Source organism: Salminus brasiliensis, chromosome 1 (genome assembly GCF_030463535.1).
Source record: "Salminus brasiliensis chromosome 1, fSalBra1.hap2, whole genome shotgun sequence".
In the NCBI taxonomy this organism is placed as follows: Eukaryota; Metazoa; Chordata; class Actinopteri; order Characiformes; family Bryconidae; genus Salminus; species Salminus brasiliensis.
In genome coordinates, this window is record NC_132878.1 from 12,086,770 (window position 1) to 12,108,717 (window position 21,948).

Sequence of the window (21,948 nt, forward strand, 5' to 3'; positions counted from 1 at the left end):
GCACAGTGAATGAAGTAGAAGTCACTGTTCCTAAAGTTTCGGTGGCATTGGATTCACTCTTTACACTATTTACACAGGAAACAGTAAAATATGAACAGTAGAATCAGTACAATGGTAGTATACACAGTCATATCACAATATTATGATCTGCCTGATTGGGGACAATCCTTGGCTTGGATGACACTAGCAAGACGTTGCGGTATTGGTATGCAGTATGGACTGTATTACATGACGGAAGGTGTTCATCATGGAGGTTAACTTCTCCACAGTGGAGCGCTGATTGCTCAGTACCACCCCGTTGAGTTGTCATCCCTCTCTGGCATCAATGCCCCAGTAAGTATGTCTGGCCCAACATTAAGTTAAAAAGAAAGACAGGGGAATGGACTGGATGGTGGACCAATAGTTGTTCATTTAGTGTGAAGAGGATTGTGGATTGCTCATGGTTCAGGGCCAGAATTATTGGAGGAATATGCTCCCCTGTCAACGCATGACTCTAAACGTTCCCTTTTGTCTGGAGCCTCAAAGAGAGGAGGAGAATAATGATTGCGTTTGTTGGGGCTGAATTGATGACCGTGTTTGAGTTTCAGGCCCTGGAAAACAAATTGTCATCTCATTTCGGTCTGACTCCTCAGAGGGAAAGAATTTGTGCTGGCCAGTTACAAGACTAGTGATATTTCAAACCAAAACACACTGAAAAAGCACACACACACATGAAGAAAGAGCTTAAGTAGGATCCACTCCCATCCCATTAGAGCTGATGTACAGTATATCTGCTCTACCACAGAGTGGGTCAGCATGTCCAAACTCAGCCCTCTGCTCAGCCTCTGTTGTCTGGTATAGATAGACTTTCACCGCAGGCCTACACAGAGCCTCCTCTTTTCCTCAGAAGCTGGCTGTTATCAGAGCAGACAATATGGGTCTATATTTGACATTTCTGAGACATTATCATGGATTCTACAAACAAGCATGCAAATATGCCTCACAGCCTGACCATTAACAAAGAGCATGTCCATGAAACTAGAATGTTGTGCTGCAGTCCACTGCTCGCCACGTGTTGACCCACAAGTAGTAGAGGGAAGAGTTCTTCTGGAAAAAAAACAATGTGGTGAAAGCATCAGTAGCACTATATCCACATATTAACTATATGGACAAAAGTATTGGGACACCTCGTTCATTCATTCATTCTTCTGAAATCAAAGGTTTGAAAATGAGAAATTATGCTTTGTTGGAGTAACTGTCTCTGCTGTCTAGGAAAGTTTTTTTTACTAGATTTTGGAGCATTGCTGTGAGAATTTGATTCACATTCGGCGACATAAGCCTTGGTGAGGTCAGGATATTGTGTTAATTGGAGCACCATCCATAATCCCAGAGAACTCAATGCTGGAGCTTTATATCCCTCTAGCCCACACCTGGCATTAGGCATAGTGCCGAAAGGTTCATATTTATCTGCTCCAGAGAGCTCTGTTCTGTCGACAGTACTTCTATACAGGGACTAGACAGGCTGTGTGTGTGCATTTGCACATCTGTGTCAGCAATGTGTGCAACTTAAAGTTGCTACATGAATTATATATATGAAATATATATATGTATATAATTTGAATGAGCCTGCAACTGTTTCCATTGCAGCCTGCGTGTAGCGTGATTGCTTTGCACCAATCAGCTGATAAGCTAGGATCCCACATGAATGGGTCCATGTGTCATTAGCATCAGCATAAGGAAGCTAGTGTGCTAAGGCAACAATAGACAGTGTCCCGTCTATTACCACGGCTGCATTTAGCTCTTTTGCTGTGTCTTGTAAATGTGCTCAACGAATGATTGCATTGTTAATGAAATTGCAAGTTACAGCCAGATATTTAAATGGCTTGGAGGTAGTTTGATTGGGCTGTTTTTATACCACACATCTGCTTTTGTTGCATTAAGAAATGCAAATAAATTGTCGCAAAAAAGAAGACTTTTATTTTGTATTTTTCAACAGCGTTTTTAAACACTCCAGCTGCTCTTTACATCAAAGAGCCCATTTTTGTGATGTCACAAAAACACATTTACATATACCCACCAATTCAGCCCACATTCTCCACCCTTTCGCATCAACGTTATAAAGTGCGTTTCAGCCCAGACAGCTTTTTGAATGAGGCACTTTAAAGGACAGCCAATCAGAACAGAGCTCATTTACATATATTAAAGACACAGTAACAGTAATACACAGTAATTCTAAAGGATGAAGAGAGGCCTATTGGACTGATTATTTATATCAAGATCAAGCATTATAATTGGACTACGACGAAATTAAACCACAAGCCACTGTCATTGAAAGTGAAAGTTTCTATCCAATCTGAAACCAAGATCTGCACGATCTGATTACTTATCAGATCAAACATGTGGGCAGCCGTTGAAAGCACAATCTGTGGCCAAGGCTGAGGCGATAACAACTGTTTACATCCGGCATCAGTTTCTCTGGAAATAGCCTGTTGCATTGTTAGCCACCATACCCTTGTCCCTAAAAGCCACCCAAATTTGCGTCGAAGGTGGCATGACGGAGCGGCAGCAACAGGCAGGGCAGCATTCCATTCTGTTGTGGTATCTGCGTTTCTTCTTTTTTCCCAAAAGCAATTCTGAAAGAGCCTTCTGTTGCTCTCCTGTTACAAATACTGCATGACAGTTGCAGTAGCTCAGCAAGCAGCAAACTGTGGACCAACACGGCTGCCAGATTCAACCGGGGCAGGTCCAGGGTAAGCCAATAGTGGTAGCCAAACTGTGGTAGGTTGTTCCTTATCAGCAGATTTAGGTCATATAAGGTGAAGTCTTGATGCTATACTGTAGTAGACACCCTTGCCGCCTCCACTCATCTCCCGCAGCCTCGCGTGTCTTGACTTCACCGGCTTCACCGGCCAACACCCGACCTCTCTTTTGTCTTTGTGCCCGCGCCGTGTTGCCATGGCGACGCCTCGGCACCGGAGGCGGACGGCAGAAGGTCGACCGCGCCAGTTCAGCCATTTGGGGCATTTGCATTGTGCCGTGTCGCCTCACACTCGGACGCTCCTTCAAGGCGAGGGACAAGAGCAGTGACCTCCCAGAAGTGATGATGCAAGGTGTGGTCAGAGCTGTTGCCCTCTGTCATAGCCTGGCTGTATTAAAGGCTGTCCACAAAGGAGACTGTCGTATTGCTCTTGTGATGTTAAAGCAGGTATTACTTGAAAAAAAAACCCAGAAAAGTGTATAAATTAAGGTGTGTGATATAGGTAAAACACAATATCACCAGACTTAAAGACGTTCCCATGATATCACAATATTTGATCATGTGGACAGGACCTACTAGGAGTGCCAGATCCTAAAAAACTGACCTCAGAAGGTATTAGAGGGTTGATTTAATTCACAATAAACAAAATGTAACCCCCTCAGACCTTACACGTAAGCTTCTTCGCTTTCATAACTACAGTACTAATTTCCATCAGTTTCATAGGCCCTAAAATAGAGCCCTGTGGAACTCCAAAATACCAAATAATTAACAATAGTAACAAAAGTAAATAATTGGCAATAGTTTCTAAAGATCTAAGGAACATTTCTATTACAAACGTGGTTCTTCAAAGAACCTTTTGTAGCCCCTATAGCACTTTGCAGTGCAGTTGGCCAGTGGTCTTTAAGGATAGACAATATCCACAGTAGGCTCAGAAGGCCTGATGTTTACTAGGACAACATACTTTATCATCATATTGCTTATTTCTGGTATTAATCTGTATAAACTACTGCATTAAAGAAGAAAAAGAGAGAGCGTGAGAGAGAGAGAGAGAGAGAGAAGAAGTTAGCAGAGGAGAAGTGGAATTTAGGACAAGGGCAAATCCTAGACGTTCAGCGCTGCCTGCCAAACAGCGCTCCCATCGCTCAGTAGTATGACATCTGCCTAATGGTTCTTAACATCACTGTACTGACACACTGCCCTGCTTGTACAATCCACTTTAGATAAGATTCAGTAAACTTCAGTAAGTACCTCTCCACACCTGCATAAAGCTTATGATCGTGACATTCCCTGCTTGGAAAGAAGTGTCTGTCTTCAACGGGATTTATCTTGGGAGTAACACTAAAGAGACACCCAAATAGCTTGTAACACATTATTTAAATTGTAGACACAAGCACGTCATTGTCTCACAGTTAGGGACGGTGGATTATACTTGGATTTACTTAGTTTTGTGTATTGCTGGATGGACATTACCATGCAATTGTAATATTTTTTTACCCTCAGTTCTGTTTGTCTTTCACATTTGGTTCTTGTATTTAGACAGAAAGGTGCTTCAAATGGGTTTACACTCACCTCACACTCTAGGAATCATTTGAAGCCCCTTCATTTCGTGTTAGTATATTTCGTGTTATTAAATTATGTGTAGGTCACGTGTCTCCCCTCTACGGTTCAGCATTTTTTACTTTAGGCTGAAAAGATGAATAGGGGCCTCATTCAGAAATCAGTCAGTGCCCAAACATACCTTATAACTGCTGATAATCAGTTCAATCAATTGGGAATGATCTGTTTTGCAGCTTGGTTTGGGTAGACGGACTGTGGATTGAACAGTGCAGGTGGGGCCTTTAACAATGTTAACAAGTCTTACCTAGAGGTGATTTGTAGGCTACTCAACTCACCTGTACTGCAGCCTGTACGAGAACCGGACTTGGGTGGGAAGTATGTATGGTTCTGGCAGGAGTTGGGTGGGCAGGTGCGGGGCTTTGGGAGCGGAGAATGCAGCGCCATCTGGCACAGGACTCCCTCTTCCTGCAGGGCGAGCGAAAGCTGGGGTTTGTGGAGGTGGGTGACCAGCCTAATTAGAGCTGCATCTAACTTGGGGAGGGAACAGAAGGAGATGAACTGAGTTTGAGTTGGGGTGTCAGCAACACTGTATGTGGCAGCACGGAACAACATGTAGCTGTTTCTGTCAGCCTCAAAGAACAGAACAGCAAGAGACTTGAGACTGGGCTGTGGGCTAGGCTAGCTGTGTTTATGAGAAAACACAGCAAAATGGGCTTTAATGGCAGTGAGGCATTGCCTCGAAGGGTGTAATTCAGAGCTAAATGAAAAAGAAGTCATGTTTACCTTATTGCCAGATGGGAAACTGATTAGCCGCATGGCTATGTGACTCATTTGTGAATGAATCATTTTTATAAACAGGCTGTTTGTTAAACTGGTAGAAGTGATGGACTGGTCATGTGTCCAATGCTACTTTTTGGACTGGACTGGTAGCTGTGTTTACAGCCATGTAATAGCATTACGGCAAATTGTGCTGTTGCTACATTAGCAGACATGATGTCTGACTTTGAGCTGTTTGCTTTCAGCACTTTTTACTGATTTCTTTCTTCAGATACACAAATAGAGAGTTTACACCAAGGAGTTTAGTTCAGTTCTAGGTTCAACTCCATGAGGAGGTATGCAGGACATGAAAAGCGACTCTGCTGCTCCCTTAAATCAACATGAAGACATCTTCTGGCATGGAAGCCACATAAATGTGTTTGACATGGATGGAGGAAGCCTTCCTTTTAAAGATGATTTATTAGCTGAATGCCAAATATTTTACGTTACTTGCCTGTAACATGAGATCCTAACCAAACTTGATGAACCACAGTTTATTTTTCCAGTTGAATTTAGAGCTTGTCTTCTGCCCTATGTTTACATGTAGAGTGGTTAAAATGCTTCAGTCAGACTTTGTGGTGGTGTTTTACAGGTTAGAGTTGGGTGAGGTGCGTGTTGTAAACATTTTAAAAACTGTCCAAATACATTTAAACAATACAAGTATATTCTCTGATTTCAGCTTAATTCAGTGGTTCAGATGTTTCAGTCATTCATACTGTTTAGTTTGTCTACAACTCTTTACACTGGTGGTGATGGGAACTAGGGATCATGATGTCTGCAATGCAAATATAGACCTCTGTGTCTTTCTGTGATGTGGGTTTTAAAGCCGCTAAAGGTTTCGGAAGTCGGGTTTCTATCACTACCATTGTACGCAATTCTGAACTGATACCTTTCTCTAGAATGGCGCTTTACATATCATCTCTGTCATGCAAAAAAACCTTGTATCTTCATTTTTGCTTATTTTATGTAATGTGAATCTTACGAATCTTACGAATCTTAAGTTTGTTACATTGTGTACAAATTTCCTAATGAATGGACCAATAGAAATGCCCCAAATTATTTTTACATTGACTTCCATTGAAGCTTCGAAGGGTTTTTCCTTCTGCTGTAAATTTGCAGTTTTGAAGACACACGTTTTTTTTAACATGAAGTCTTAATGATTTAAGCCTAAAATCAAACATTTATCCAGCTGTTTGGCTGCTTACTTTTAACACTCATCCCTCCCTCTCTCTTTTTTCTCTCTCTCTCAGGTGTGCTGCTTGACATTCAGCGCCACTACGACGTAAGCGATAGCGGTGTTGGCCTGTTACAAACAGGTAAGTCTCTCCAAATCCCATAATTACGTTGCAGTGTTGCAAACATCCACCACACAAACCCCTCACACACACCCACACATGCTGAAACACACTTCTCATGCATGAGGGGACCTAATACTAGCAGCCACTAAGCTTCTTAAATCCAAAGCAATTGGGACAACAAAACATAAAAGAACAGCTAAGGTCCAACACCTCTCCTACACAAGTCCCCTCACCATCGTTCCCTTATTTCCCCCTGCTCCTCTGCTTAAGTCTGGGTAATTGATGGCATTTAGAGCTCTTGTTAGGGGAATGCAAGGAGGAAAAGTGGCATTTTGGACCAGATGAGATCCACCCGTAATTAAAAAGCCATATATTGTGTTTATGTCTTGGAATATACCGATGACATTGAACAGTATATCATTTTCATAGGGGCACCCTGCAGCCAGACAGACTATAGCTTTATGTCCGAAAAACTCCAGAAAAGCCATTCACACAGTAGAACTGCAGCCAATGTTGTTCTAAGCTGGGTTGTGAAAAGGACAAGCAATCACAGTGCTGCCCATTTCCCAAGTTTCTGACTCTCTCCGCTTCCTGCCACCAGGAGGAAAAGCCTGGTTTATACTGGAGCACAGTGCGTTCTTGTGAGGTCAACGACGTCTTCATTTTTTCTCTGCTTTCATTTCGTTCTAGCACTCTGCAGCTTCAACCCGAGGCCCAACCCAGCTCCTAATACAGCGCTGTTCATTAATAACTCATATGCTCCAATACAAAGCAGTTTAGCAACCATCTCAAAGTGAGGCCACTCTATTAATTTGTGGTCTAGCTTCCTTTACTTGATAGCTACATTAGTCTCTGAGCTCTGAGATCTACTACATTTGTGGTCAGTAAGAAATTGTAGACGTCAGATTTATCCCTGAACTGTTGCTTTAGTAGCTGGTTTCAGCAGGTATTCAAACAGTAGAGGCGTATAGTGGGTCAGTTGAGGCTCTGGTCAGTGGTTGGGTGGGTTCAGTATGCAGAGTGCTGTGTTTTGTTGAGGAGGGGGGGTTTGAGCAGGGACAGGCGTGGGTATTCTGAGAGTTTGGGTAGGGCTTCCTGAGCCAGGCGAGGCCACGGCCGCCTCAATCAGGCTTTTGTGAGGGGCACCGTTATGTGGAAATCCCTGTGGCTGCAAGGAGTTGACCCTGTTTAGTGCTTTTTAAATGTCATTATACACCGATACAAACCTGTGTGTATGTGATATACACACACACACACACACAGCCTCACACACCTGTACACACGCTCGCAAAACATATGGCAGGTTGGACAAATGCACACTCAAGTACACGTGCACACACAGTGCCTCATTGAGCGCTTGCATGCAAGGCAGGGGAAGTCTGGGATTCAGATCCAGTCAGTGTTTGTCTATTGCCTCTATTCAACTGGGTCTGAAAATATTAAAATCACTGGCCCGTGGGCGCCTGAAAAAACATTTACTCCTAAAACTTTCAACTGTGAAGAGCTGGATGTTTTCATTTTGGGACAAAAATGAAAAAGAGTCAAATAAATCTTTGACTGTATTTTGTGTGATGTTTGTTAAATCTCAATGGAGCATGAAAAAGTCACATGTTCAAGGCAAGGACTTTGCTAAATGAACTTTTACAGCTAACACATACATCAGAGTAAGAAGACAAGACTCATGAATCATGTGTCCAATGCACATTTTCCAGAAGTCCTGGTCTTAGTCTAGGTGTTCTCTGGCAAACGTTTTTTGGGGCTATTCTTTGACAGTAAGGGTAAGTATATTTCCTCCTTGCACTTATCCCATGGAAGTCAACCTTGTGCAGTCTCTTTCTGATGGTAGATGCTACCTGTAGATTGCGTGATGACATTTTAAGATTGTTGGAGACCTCTTTACGTATCTTGCAGTCTGGCCTCGGTGATATTACTCACTTTAACAATCAAATAAAAATAAGTCAGGCTCCCTTAAAATCCCCTCTAATGATGTTCTAATCACCTACAGCTGATGTGCTGCACCTGATTCTAATTTTAGACATTTTTATACATTAATTGATAATTATTTAAATTGTGAATATAGTGGTAATTTATCTACGTTTTTGCATCTGAGTGTCTTGCTATCCCCCCTTTTCTGCTGTGACACAGAATGTCTCCACTGTGGGACTAATAAAGTATTATCTTATCTTATCTTATCTTAAATGATGGGTGTCCTTAATTGTTCCGTACAGGAAAATAGTCTTTTTATTAATCACATTTTACAAATAATTTAAAAAGACATTTAAGCTATGTGTGTTTAGTTATATTATATGTTTAAATATGTAAAGAAAATGATGTCATGAGCTTTTTTCAAGGTTTCATAGGGTAATAATAGGCTTGGTCTACATCGTTAGCTCTTCAGAATGGTATAGCATTGTCATGTTTAGACTTTGGGCTGAATTACACTGCAAGTGGAGATTCTAAATCTGTAGTAGTTTTTAGTTTCTGGCTGGCTTGTGGTTGAATGATTGGAGGGAGATACAGGCTGTTGGTTCATTCTCAGCAGGGAGCAAACACTATTGGTTTATGCTCAGCAGGCGGAGGCAGCTATTGGCTGCACACAGCAGTGCACTGAGTAGTCGGAGACAAGGTTGACATTTGTTTGGACCTTTTTTTTTGTCTTTTTTTTTTTGCTGCACGGCTGCTTTCTCGTTGCTCTCGACCGCGAGTGCCTGCATGCGTAAATGTCACAAAACTTTCCCCATAAAAAAACAGCCTCTGGAAAAATAAAGTCTTAAGAAGGCCTTTTTATGTCACTATAAACACCCTGAAACAGAGGAATCAGGTAACAGAGCCAGAGCTGGTGCACAATAATTGGGAATAAGAAGACAACGCTCTGTAACTCAGCAGAGTGTGTGAAATTACAATGAGCTGTAATGGAGAGTGTAGGGAGAATGTGTGTGTGTGTGTGTGTGTGTGCGTGTGTGTAACTTAGATCAGATTCTGTGTGGCCTGTGATCCCCGTCTGACCTCGGTCTCACACAGTGCTGCAGAATTTCATGTGCCTCAAGCATTGGCTGAGTGTGCGTGTCGAGGAGAGAGTGGGTCTGTGGGGGTCACACGTGAGCAGCTGAGATGTGTATGTAAGAGTGTGTGTGTGTGGGTGGCAAGGTGGCAAATTAATGTTTTGGTCCACCTCCAGAGTGTCTGGTGGACACCCAAATTTGACCTGCCAACTTTTTACTAGATTTATGTCCCACACACTTTTTTAATGGAATTTACATACTACTACTACTACTACCACCACTACTACTATTACTACTACTAATTTATTTCTGTAATTAGTACATCAGGAATTAGGAACAAAGAGCACTAGAAGCTGAAAATCCAAACATTTGTGTGTATTGGCAAAGCCAAATTACATATTTCTGCAGTCTTAATGATTTTATTGATTTCATACATCTGACATAATGCCAAATCCATCACTATGTCATAACTGAATATACCAGGATAGCATGAAGCTTAATTGTTTTTAATATTGCTTAGAAAAGGATTCTAAGATCGCTGCATATTTGTTGCTTTTCTTTAACCAGTCTGCTTTCTAACATTATGACAACGCTCGCTCTTTATTTAATGCTAATGTTGTTTAAGTGGGAATATCTGCAGCATTGGAAGCTGTAACATTAGCCTAAAGTGATATTATGTACTCTATAATAGATAACCTACCAGGGAAATCTACCAGCTAGATGTAAATATTCTCTCATGTTTGGCTGGTGGCTGGTGTTAGTTTGCCACCCTGGTCAGTGAGTATAGTAATATGTCATCTGCTGTAATATAACCTAGCTGTCTGTGTTGGGCCTCCGATAAACCTTCCATGTTTGCTTTTCCAAAATTAGCTTCTTTAGTTTTGCACTGGTGCCGAGAGGCTCAGGTATGCCATGGTTAGACAGGAGCTGAACATTCCAGTGGACTTAAGCTGACTCTATTACATGCCTAGTACTGACATCCTAAGATCTGTTGTGTCAGTTTGTCTTCAGTTTTCACAATAAAGGGTCACATAATGTAATATGCCTGTGGCCAGCCTGGAGTATGGGGTGTCCTTGAGCCATGAGGTCATACGGCAAACAGTGACACACATTTGCCTGACCTCGACACCAGACACTCTGAGAAATGACACCTGGATGTGATCGATCTGATATAGCAGGGTTAATAATGTTATATCCGATTCCTTTGCAGTCTGGACGGCAAAAAGCTGCATGAAGTCTGATGTTTTTCAGTCAGATTCGAGCCACCTTTGTATGTGACTCTCAGGCTTGCAGATTGTGTTCTGTGTCTTTCTTTCAGCATTGCTTTTTGATGTGGAAATATCATGTTTGCTTGCCCTGCCTAGGTAAATATAAGCATTGTTCCTGTTAACCCTACCCTTTGGGGTAGGCGAACAGGCTGGTGCGTCAAATTCAGTGTTTCTATTAATATAATTATGATAAAACAGTGTAGAAATGCAGTTCCTGCATTTCCAGCATTTCCTGAATCTGTAGACCCCACCTTCCTGTTGCATCTGATTGTGAGATCATATGTGACTCACTTCCGGAGTTACGAGGTATGAAGAAGGCCTCTAATTTGTCATCTGCCTCTCATTTGTTATAGGTGGATGTAATAGGTGCGTCTATGTTTTGTGTAAAACTGACCAGAACCTCCAAAAATGACTAAGGACTTCCCTATCACGTCAGAAACCCTTCATTCTTTATTCAGTTGTCATCGAAGAGATGTAAAATGCTGTGTACACAGTTGCTCGGTACCGCTGCTCAAGTTGTCCAAGTTAAGTGCAAGTGCCTTTAAAGGCAGAATTAAGAAAGGAAGTTTGCCCAGTTTGCCCAGTTTCTTACACACAAGTTCACCATACACAGTGCTAATTAGTAGGCTATGAGCTTCCATTAGCCACGTAGCGCCAGTGCAAAGCTAATGAAGGATGCCAAACCCATCTCGCCTGATCGACTACATTTATGATAAGTGGAAAATTGTGTGAATTTGATTTAATGTTTGAACCGATGCACGACTGCACAAGCGGACTATTCATCTGATACAGGTCTGGTTTATGTCAGCCAGGTGATGGAACGTGTCACATATCTGTATGTCATCGCTCAGACAGTCATACAGACAGCCCTGCTGTAACTTCATCCTCTGTAAATTGGCTCTCCTCAGCCAAGGAGTACGGTGTGTGTGTGCATTAGCCTGTACACATCACACCTGTCACTCAGCTCTACTTCCACCACCGTGAGCATTCCATAACCATTCCCCTACAGCTAGGTCCTCATTACAGGGCTGTAGCACATCTAATGACTCAGTCCCACTAAGCTCTGGATTTAAAACCATTATTGTCTTTACAAGCCACAAACGTAAAGGGCTTATATCATGGATTTTTTTAGAGTGTGCTGTGTATGTAAATGTTGTGTCTGAAGTTCCAAAACAAAGTGTTTACTCACTAAGTCGACTAAGACGGTCCGTATACATAATCAGAAAAACACTCTGCAATTAATTAATCAAAATGAATCAGGTTGAACTGAATCGAATTGATCGTTATCTATTTGGAGTGCGCTCAGAGATTTACACCTCTAAGTTCAGCCATTACTTGATGAGCTACATCTAGTCTCAGATCAGTGCAAAAAGCCCTAAATGACTGTCCCCCAGGACAACAGTGACCTAATGAATAGCAGCACTGCAATCAGGGGGCTCCTAATGAGACAATGCTAACAAGCTGGTAGTCAGGATACCTGTAGGGTATCTCTGGTTGATGAGATGAGATGGGAGGAACAGAGAAGAATGAATGGAAGATGGAATAGGGGGAAAGTTGAAGAGGGGTAACTTGGATGAGGTTACTGTCCTAAAGCAGTGTCAGGCTTTTCTTTTGTTTGAGGGGGCAACAGGGGTATTTGAGAAGGGGGGTTTGGGGAGCTTCAGACGCTTCTTTACAGCAGAGATTTATAGGTGGGAGATGGATACAAATTGAGGTGAACTTTTAAAGGGCTCATTTCATGGAAAAGCGACCTGAACACATTTGCATATATTCACCTACTTGGCCTATAATCAGGCAGTGTTGAATGTATTATAATAGAAAACAGTTGAACAGTGTTGAAATAATATGCAGGAAAATGCATGGTATAGGCCTTTAAGGTCCTCCTAAAGACTAATAGGTGCATCGTTAAACTAGTAGGCCCAGTACTGTTTGCAAAGATGACTGTAAGTAAGCCTTAACAGTGGCTGGGGGTTGACCTTTTTTTTACAGTTTTAACAAGGTAACATGACTGAGTAGGTCTCACACAAAGTGCCCTGCATCGAAGCATCCAAGAGGTCAGGAAGTCAGCTACCGGTTCTAAAGGAGTCAGGTGCTGTCCATGCGCAAGGATTGTGTCTGGAGCCAGAGCCTGTGTGTGTTCTGCCCCAGACCATGACACGGCAGGTCTCCGTCTGCAGCCTCGTCTGCGTCGGCCTGGGCCCTGTCTAGCCACTGCGTCTGAGCGGTGTGTCTGATTTAGTCACAGTATGTGCTGTGAGTCTAGGGTGGGTTGGCTGGGGTGAGTGATTGTAGCACAGGTGGATCGTCCCCCGAGGAGAGTGAGGCTATTTTAGGCGTGGTTATATTTATTATACCAATCTGATGAAGAGGAAATTAAAAAGTAAGCAGATTTGAGATTTGAGAGAGGGTTTTAGTGTATTGGCTTATACAGTTTTGCCTAAAGCAGGGACTAGATATGATTTACACACACACACACACACACACACACACACAGTCAGTTCTGTCGTGCTACTGTATGGCCACTGCATACAGTATTTACACAGTCCCGAATGCTCCGTTCTCAACTTATATTTTAATGGAGCAAGTTCCTGATTTCTTTGGCTGGGCCGGAGAATGACTATATCTGTGTCTTATCAGCTGTGCTGCCCATTCACTCACACACACACACATACACACCACAGCTGCCTCTGCATGTCTCTCTCTCTCTCTCTCTCTCTCTCTCTCTCTCTCTCTCTCTATGTCTGTCTTTCTCACTGTCTCTTTCCCTCTGTTTAACTGACAGCTTATCTCTCTCAGATTCAGCTTGAAATGTCTTTATTGTGATGAAATGTAAATAAAGCCTGTGACCTGAAAGGAATGCTTAATATTCATAGTGATTATGATATTAAACACATTAATCAAATAAAATCTTGCAGAGCTAAGCAAAATATTGTTCATTAACAGTTATCGCAGTATTGGACTTTGCATTACTGATAGTTAAAGCTCTCTTAAGCTAAGGCTTATGATTTGCATCATTGTCACACTCAACAGAGCATTGAGTGACCCCTCATGCCCTGTAGATTGGGGGCATCCTGGAAGAGACTATCCCTATCATTAAGATGGAGATGTTTCATCTAGAGATAAAGGTGATCTGTCAGGATAACTATGTATTGATTGTATTGACACAGTGACCCTTACGTGTAGGGGGACAAGACACATGTACTTGTGTATGTCTGTAGGTAAATGCACTGGTGCACACCTGTTTGGTTATATACTTAAATGTGGGGTAGGATCCAATATCATTCTCTCTCGCGCGCGATTGTCTCTCTCACTTTCCTACTTTCTGTGTTTGCGTGATTAGGTACCTGACATGACACGCTATCCTCCCTGCTTGGCAGCTGTTTCTGCCCAACTGTCAATTTGATGGACACTCTGTAAAAAACACTGACTCTGGAGAGCAAAACAGAGGGACAGAGTGTGCGAGAGCACGAGCAAGAGGGAGAGAGAGAGTGCTAGAGAAAGGTGGCTAATAGTGATTGAGAGATAGATTGAAAAACAAATGGAATAGAAGCAAGCACCTGCTCGCCACTCCCACCATGCATGACTCTAAGATCTAATGACCCGTGGCCATATCGATTTTTCTGTCGCTCTCTCTCTCTCTCTCTCTCTCTCTCTCTCTCTCTCTCTCTCTTTCTCTCTCATTCTCTCTCTCCCCCTGACTCAAAGAAGAAGCCTGTCTCCATCTCTGCACGCTATGAATAGCCAGCCAGGTCCTTTTATTCAGACCAGGGAGCAGTGACGCAAAGTCTGCAGCTCCTAATGTGGTCCGAATGCAAATCGTGAATTCCCCTCCCAGTTTCAGCCCTGTGCTCTATCTATGGCTCTGTTTGTAGGCCAAGTCTCCAAGGGGGTAATATCCCACCTCACCCCCCCTTCTGAACCTGACTCAATCACCTCTACAGGCTACAGGCATTCTAGTAGCGAGCCAAAGTCACCACATCACAGGGCCACTGGCCAATCAGATAGATACATTTCATAGTTACACTTCATTCTGATGGACTCTTCTCTAGAGAAGCATCATGGTTGTAACGGAGCTTTGTGAAAAGTTAGCATGTTACAGCAACTCATGTAGAATCACACACCTGCCCTCAGGCAGTTGGTCAGTGTTCTTTAAGCACTATATGATGAAATATGGTCATATTTCCCACCTCTATGCTAAGGACTACCCATGTAAGTAGGAAAATAAAAAAGGGAAAAAGTGGATTTCCCTGCTGGAGCCTCAGTTTAGATTGATGAAAATCTAACTAGCACAGCCATTTCTCTGCCATCTCTCAGCCCCTGTTGAACAATTACTGGATTTGTCTCTCTGACGCAATGTCCACTCCTTCGATCTATCTGCCCTCCCTTCTCTCATACACAAACATACAAGCTGTATTGATTGCAAGTCAGTACCTTCAATAATTCAGCTCAGCTTGGGTGCTTTCTGTTGATTGACGAGCGCATCAACAAATCAATATGAGCCGTAGGTCCAGCACACACCCCCAAAAAAAGACACAGCACACACCCACGTGCAATATACTGCTCCATCTATCAAGGTCACATGCATCAATTCACTGGCAGAGGGGTGTGTGTGTGTGTATGTGTGTACACTTCCACATGACAGTGCACTACAGCACCAAGTATTCGTGCAAGCGTCAGTGTTTTAGTCTATTAGCTGAAACAGCTTTGGACGGGAGGCTGAATGCACCAACGCGCACACACACACACACACACACACACACACACACACACACACACACGTATGCAAGTGCACTCTGTGATTTAGGCTTCAGCCTGTCATTAGATGTATAGCTTCTGTAGTTAGAGCAGGGAAGAAAAATGCCACACCCCAATTTTCCCAAGCTTCTCACAGTCTGGCTTCTGTACATCAGAACGTCTTCCCAAAGAAAATGACAAGTAGAAAATGACAGGAGATTCCCTGCAAAATAGTTGAGTTGCTGTTCCAGTGTTATAAATATACTGAACATGGCACATATATTAGTTATTAGTTAGTTATTAGTTATTAACCCCTTAGAGCCTGTATTTAAGCCTACACTTCATCACTCTCATATCTACATTACTGTAATAATTAACACCACTCACATAGATCCCAAAGTAGAGCCTTGTGGGACTCTACAAGATTTGCTAAACCAAGTGTTTGCCAAATAATTAGTTTCTGCATTAGGCTTAACAACTGAATAATAAACCTAGCATAAAAGGAGGTAAAGTCTTTGATGCTATTGTTCAAATGTACCGTAGTTTCACTGTTGGTTTTAATAAATAACAATAAAGGTATTTATTAATAATAACAACAACAACAATAATAATAATAGTATAATAATGGTATATATATGTATAAGGTTTTGATCAATCTAAAGAGCACTTTAACCAGGCAAAGATCCATTTACGCATTTAATAAATGTTCATTTATGTTGTCAAATAAACTCTATACCATACCATACCTTTACCAAAGAACCTATGAAGTACCATTTTTAGGAGTGCATGGTATCCAGATGTATCCAGAATGATAAACAGAGCTGTAGAGGATTCTAAAATCATGAATCAATATTGTGAATTAACATCTATAACAGCATTTAATATTATTATAAATAATAATGGATGGATTTTTAACATTTTATCATTTTATCATCTTGTTACTCTGTTACTTGAACATTACTTGAAATATTGATTAAAATCTAAAATACATGAATAGTTTTAGAATTAATGGGTTCTTCAAGGGTTCTTTAGCAAAGGCAAGGATTGTGAATAGAACTGGGATAACGTGAACAACCATTTGCATGCTTGCATTGTTCTTCTCTGCCACCATCAACTCTGGAAGAGCTTATTAATTAGCTGATTAGCTAGATCAAGTGTGATGGGAGCAGGGTAAGCTACAATTTGCAGGGCAGGGCCACCTCCGGTACTGGGTTTGAAAATCACATTTTAAAAATATAGAATACGTTGAATTCACAAGCATGACTATGTTTGAAACAGCCCTATAAATATGCATTTTTTGGCAGGAAAGTGCATACGTTGTATTATATATTAATATAAACAATTTTAACATTCCCAAATCAAAGCATTGATTATTTACACTCAAATCTGACACCATTCAGCAGCAGCTCCAGATGTGTGCACTCCAGAAACTTGGCATTGCTTTGCGTGGGTGTTTCTGAACGTAGGTTTCAGCCACAGCATTCCAGTGAGTCCTGAACGCCGCGTCCGCTTCAGGGACCCGTGGAAGTAATAACCGCAAAGAACATCCATCAAGTGATGGACACTGTAAGCTTAGACACACACATGCGTGTAAGCCAAGACTACTGAAGTCTGAAAGTGTTTGCTTTTTTGAAGTGGCTTTGAGATCCACAGAGTGAATGGAATGTTAAGGACGTTTGCTGCATATTCTAATGTGGTGTGTGTGTGCTAGTTCAAGTGTGTGTGTGTGTGTGAGAGAGAGAGAGAGCGAGAGAGAGAGCACAAGTTTGCGAGTGGAATTTAGAATGAGCTATGTGGGAAGCAGGACAGTTAGGTGCGAGAATCCTGAGCAGAGGATCAAATCTCGTGAACTTCAGCTGCTTAGACACATTCATCAGAGAAATATGACAACAGCTTACTGTCTGTCGCCTGGGATTCTTTAGCACACTTTGCTTGAGCGGTGTTATCTAAAGCCTGTAAGTGTCCAACATAAGCACCATTTCTTCTAGAAGATATCAGCACTGTTACTGCTGAACTGTTATACGCTAGCAGCTTGTCCTCAGTCGTATTTTACATGCATGGCATTAGGCTGATGCTCTTCTCCACAGCGACTTACGTTCGAGTCAAGTTACGCAAGTAGGGAGCGCAGTGTTAGGAGTCCTTCATGTTAGGAGCAGTGTTAGCAGTGTTAGGAGTCCTTCATGTCCCATGAAACCAGCAATCACATCTTTTTTAACTAATTCAAAGTCATCAGATAGCCAAAGGTGCCTGGAGCAGAATGCTATTGCCATTTATGTCAGCTAACAGACGCCCGCACTGGCTAGCATCATGCTGGGTGGTGGGTTGGGGGGGGGGGGGGTTATCCTGAGGCTGTTCCACTCAGGAACCCCAGACTACTTTTTCAGCGGGGCCCAATACAGGGCAAGCAATCAAAACAGAGCCCAATTGTAAGTTTCTGGGAGAACATATAGCACCGCACTGTCATATTAAGTTTATATCCACTGAAAACAATGCTCTGTGAGAGCAAAAGCACTCTTATAAAGCCAGAACACTCTTCCTCTTTCACACACACACACACACACACACACACAAACACACACACTTTTCCTAATTTTATGAACCTGCAGTCTTCTGTACTTCGAAATTCGAATGTGCTCCTCGGCTCATTCACTGTTTAAATTGTAGTAATAGAGCGTTTTGCCATTGCCCTGAGGTGTAAGCTCTCAGCTTTATGACTGTGAGATTACCTCCCGTTTGTCTTTACAACTGCAGAGAGTGAAAATGCTAGTCAGTTGTCTCTCTCTCCTAATAGCACTGGCGTTGTCTTTAGAGAGCCTATAGAACAAATGAAGCACCCCCAAATAATCACTGCTTTGGGTCTGCAGCTACTTTGAAGCACCTAAAGAGGACCTTAGGGAAACCACATTCATTCACCCGCACTTAAAAGAGCTTACACACTTAATCAAGTTCTCCTTCTACATGCCTATTTTCAACCATTACACACTCACACACAGGCCATGTTATACCCATACAGGGACACATACATAGTGGTAGCGTATACATTAGTGTCAGCTCCCTGTGTCAGGGTGTGAGGACCTCTTTCCTAAAAACACACAAAAATCACTGTGACCCCCCCCCCCCCCCCCCCCCCCCACACACACACACACACACACACTCCAGCTCCCTCCTTCCACATGAAAAATGTGTGAATGTGTCAGTGCAGTGAGTATGGGTCCCTAATGATGTGCTAAATCACTCTAGTCCACTCATCTCTCATCTCTACACAGCATGGATGAAGCCTGACACTGTAGCTTTACTCTTAGAAGTCAAGCCTTAGACAATTATTTACACATTTACATACATAATTTATACAATTTCCATGCACTTCTGACTTTTTAATTCATATTGATTCCCATTTTTTGCGGTTTGCACCAATCCAACGTTTTCTTTCTTTATACCAATTTATATCTCTGAACTTTGTCAGTATCAAGTACCAATCGGATGCTTTTTAAAGCATTCGAGTTACATAGTAGTAAAGGGAGTAACCATCAATATACAGTATACAGCTTAATTTAACAATATAGAAATGTGCACATTTCTAAATTATACTATTCTAGAGTAACGTTGCCTACCTTTTTCTGTCATAGTGCAAAAAAGACAAAATAATATCCAAATAAACAAGCTAGATACACTGTTAACTCCACTATGAGTTAAACAGGGAGTTCTCGCAACTTGAGAATGACAGTTTGTTCATCACACAAGATTTCTCTTAACTCACAGTTCTTAATGTCTAGTATATCTTGGGTAAACAATGTAGAATACTTTGTTTTAACTAGCTGAGATTCTTTCCACCACATAATATCACCAGGCATTTTTACATCTTAGGCTCTTCCTTATGTATGGCTGTGGCATCATCTGGGTTAATTCTTTTAAAAAGTAAGGTAATAATAGGATGTTTAACCTTTTAAAAATAAGTAACACAATTGTCATTGAATATGAGATCATACAAACAGTTTACATAACCAGGTAGCTGTTCTGGTTATTTAATATTTCATGTTCAGAGCATTTCAATTTGATGTAATTCTAAAAAAAAGCTACATAGGCAACTAATTTCAATGAACAGCATATGTTTCTAAATTAGTTCTAAAATATGTTTTATAACATTAAACCATTTGAACCATTTTTCAACCACCTACTGCTACTGTTTTAAATAGAAAATATGAATTTAATAAGTGGTATATTGTATGTAAGTATGCATGTTCTTTCATTGGCTAATAGAAGAGTTAGGGAAACTGCCTGGTGGGCCAAATCAAACGTCCTGAGGGTAACGCTTTGGGCCTCCCTGTTTTAGAGGGTTTATAAATCCACACTATTACATCATTTTATAAGAACCAAAACATTTACAAATGCTGATTGTTCACATCTTATTGATATCTGATCTGTTTAGGTTTTGGTTAGTATTCAGTTATGTTTTGGGTTAGACGTTGTATTTGTATGGATGCTAAACACAGGCACTCACAAACATACCCTATCTAGTGTGTGTGTGTTTTTATTGTGGTTTTGGCAGTCCTGTAGGTGGAGGCTTCGTCACAGAGCTACCCCTAAGAGACATTCGTCATCAGCTGTAAAGCTCTCTGCTCTGAAGGGGATGGAATAATTGGCCACTCTAAAAGCTTCCCAATATGGCTGGCATGAGTCACGCACCCATCTCCCTCTGACCCAGGCTCATTCTGCATGTAGGAAAACACACAGCAAAGCACTAATAACTGGGTGACCACTGGGCACTCACCAGTTTCTACACACACAGCTCTGTAAGTTTGAGGGTTTGCTTTTTTCAATAAGGTGGCCAATCAGAGAAGGGGTCATTTACATATTTAAATCAGCCTTTAAGGCTGCTTAGTTCTTGACAAAAAATGAAGAAATTCACACAAACCTCATGTGTGGTCAATGGGGGAATATAAAAAGCAAGAAAAATGAAAGAGACAGTTGATGTCCTAAAGTTTGCGGACACCTGCACCTCCTAAATTGCGTTTGAATTCAAGGGTAAATTAATAGGGAGTTTTTTTTTTCTTTTGCAAAGTCCTTACGCTAGATTTTGGCACATTGCTGTGAGGATTTGATGGCATTTGAAGAAGGTCAGGTTCTGATAATGGATGATTAGTTGTAGATCAAAAGCTCCAGCACTCTAGAAAGATCTGTGCTACAGGGCTTTGTACCCCTCTATTTCCGTTCCAGAGCATCCTGTTATATTGGCAACACACTTTTCTAAGGTGATAGAAACAAGATGTGCATGCACTACTAAAGGTTTGTGCTAATAATGGGTGCACTCTATTAACATATAGCGTATCAAATGTTTCAGTGGCATTCTTTTAAATTATCCCTCAACAAGTAGCTCCCAGAAGCAGACAAGGTCTCAGCAATTGTGTAACTTCTTTAATATCAGCATCTCTGGTGACTCTGGTGAAGCAGCTTGGGAGAATGATAACACTGATCACTGCCTAATTCCATGTGTGTCTCATCGTTCTGATGTCTGCACTACTATTCTTAAATAAGCTAACTAGTACAAATACACAGTAGGTGTTTCACACTTTTGTCTGCTCCTGTATGTTATATTGTACTCTTTGTTCAGTAGGCTACAAACATGGCGCTGCCCCTCAGGCAGAGGAGATCTTTCAAGTGACTCACTGAGGTTTTAGAATAAGTTTCGAAACCAATAGCAAGGTAAAGAAGCTGGAGTTGATGTACGGGTTTTTTTGGATGTCATTATCTGCCTCATGAAAAGCTGAGCTTTGAAGAAGGCCTCTTATTTGTTCACTGAAGAAGCCACTTCCACTGGCGCCCTGTCTGTTTGTTTTAACTCTATTCAATTCTGCTTCTTATACATGTGTACCTTATGGTCCCACATCCGTTGTGCATCGTTTGGACTCGCACACACGTACACTCAGACCACGTCACAGAGCTTCCTGTAAAAGCCTATTTCCTCAGCATCTGCTCAGTGCACCTGCAACGTCTATTCACAACAGTCGCCTGTTTGAGCTTGTGGATGGAAGAATGGGCCTGACAGCTAGTTTATAGTCTTGGCTTAGGCCTTTCAAATCAGTACCTTTCAAATGTAATACCTCGGGTAAATAAAGGTTCTCTTGTAGAACTTTTTAAAGGCCTGCTTTGTCACCTTCTAACAACACCAATAAGAGCATCACCAACAAAAAAAACCTTAATTAAACCCTTGATTTAAAAAAAAAACAACAAAAACAGTCAGCAAGGATGAGGGCATAACATAAGCCTCTCCACCTCCTTGCTCCCCCTTACTTTGATAGGCTGCACCCAGAGGCCTTTTTGAGAGTAGTTTTTTCACAAAAGAAGATTCATGAGAGGCCCTGAAAAAAGAGCAGAGGGTGTACTAGTGAAACAGTCGTAAATTCCCGAACAAATTAATGTTTCTGGGACATTGTGCCCCTTACTGTCGCAGGTGGGAGGGGGGATTGTGTACATTTGATTTTTCGCCAAGCTAAAACTACAACAACCATTTAGGCAATTGAAGCCTTCATCATTCTTAC

The 21,948-nt window shown here is 41.7% G+C and overlaps 1 protein-coding gene across 1 annotated transcript in view; it reads left to right on the forward strand.

Annotated features, from left to right (window-relative positions):
• The window catches only part of spns2 (SPNS lysolipid transporter 2, sphingosine-1-phosphate), a 108,923-nt gene that overhangs the window by 24,661 nt on the left and 62,314 nt on the right, over positions 1–21,948 (forward strand). The window contains exon 2 of the mRNA XM_072668271.1: positions 6,361–6,426. Within this exon, the coding sequence (XP_072524372.1) occupies positions 6,361–6,426 (66 nt within the window). The remainder of the gene's footprint in view (positions 1–6,360; positions 6,427–21,948) is intronic.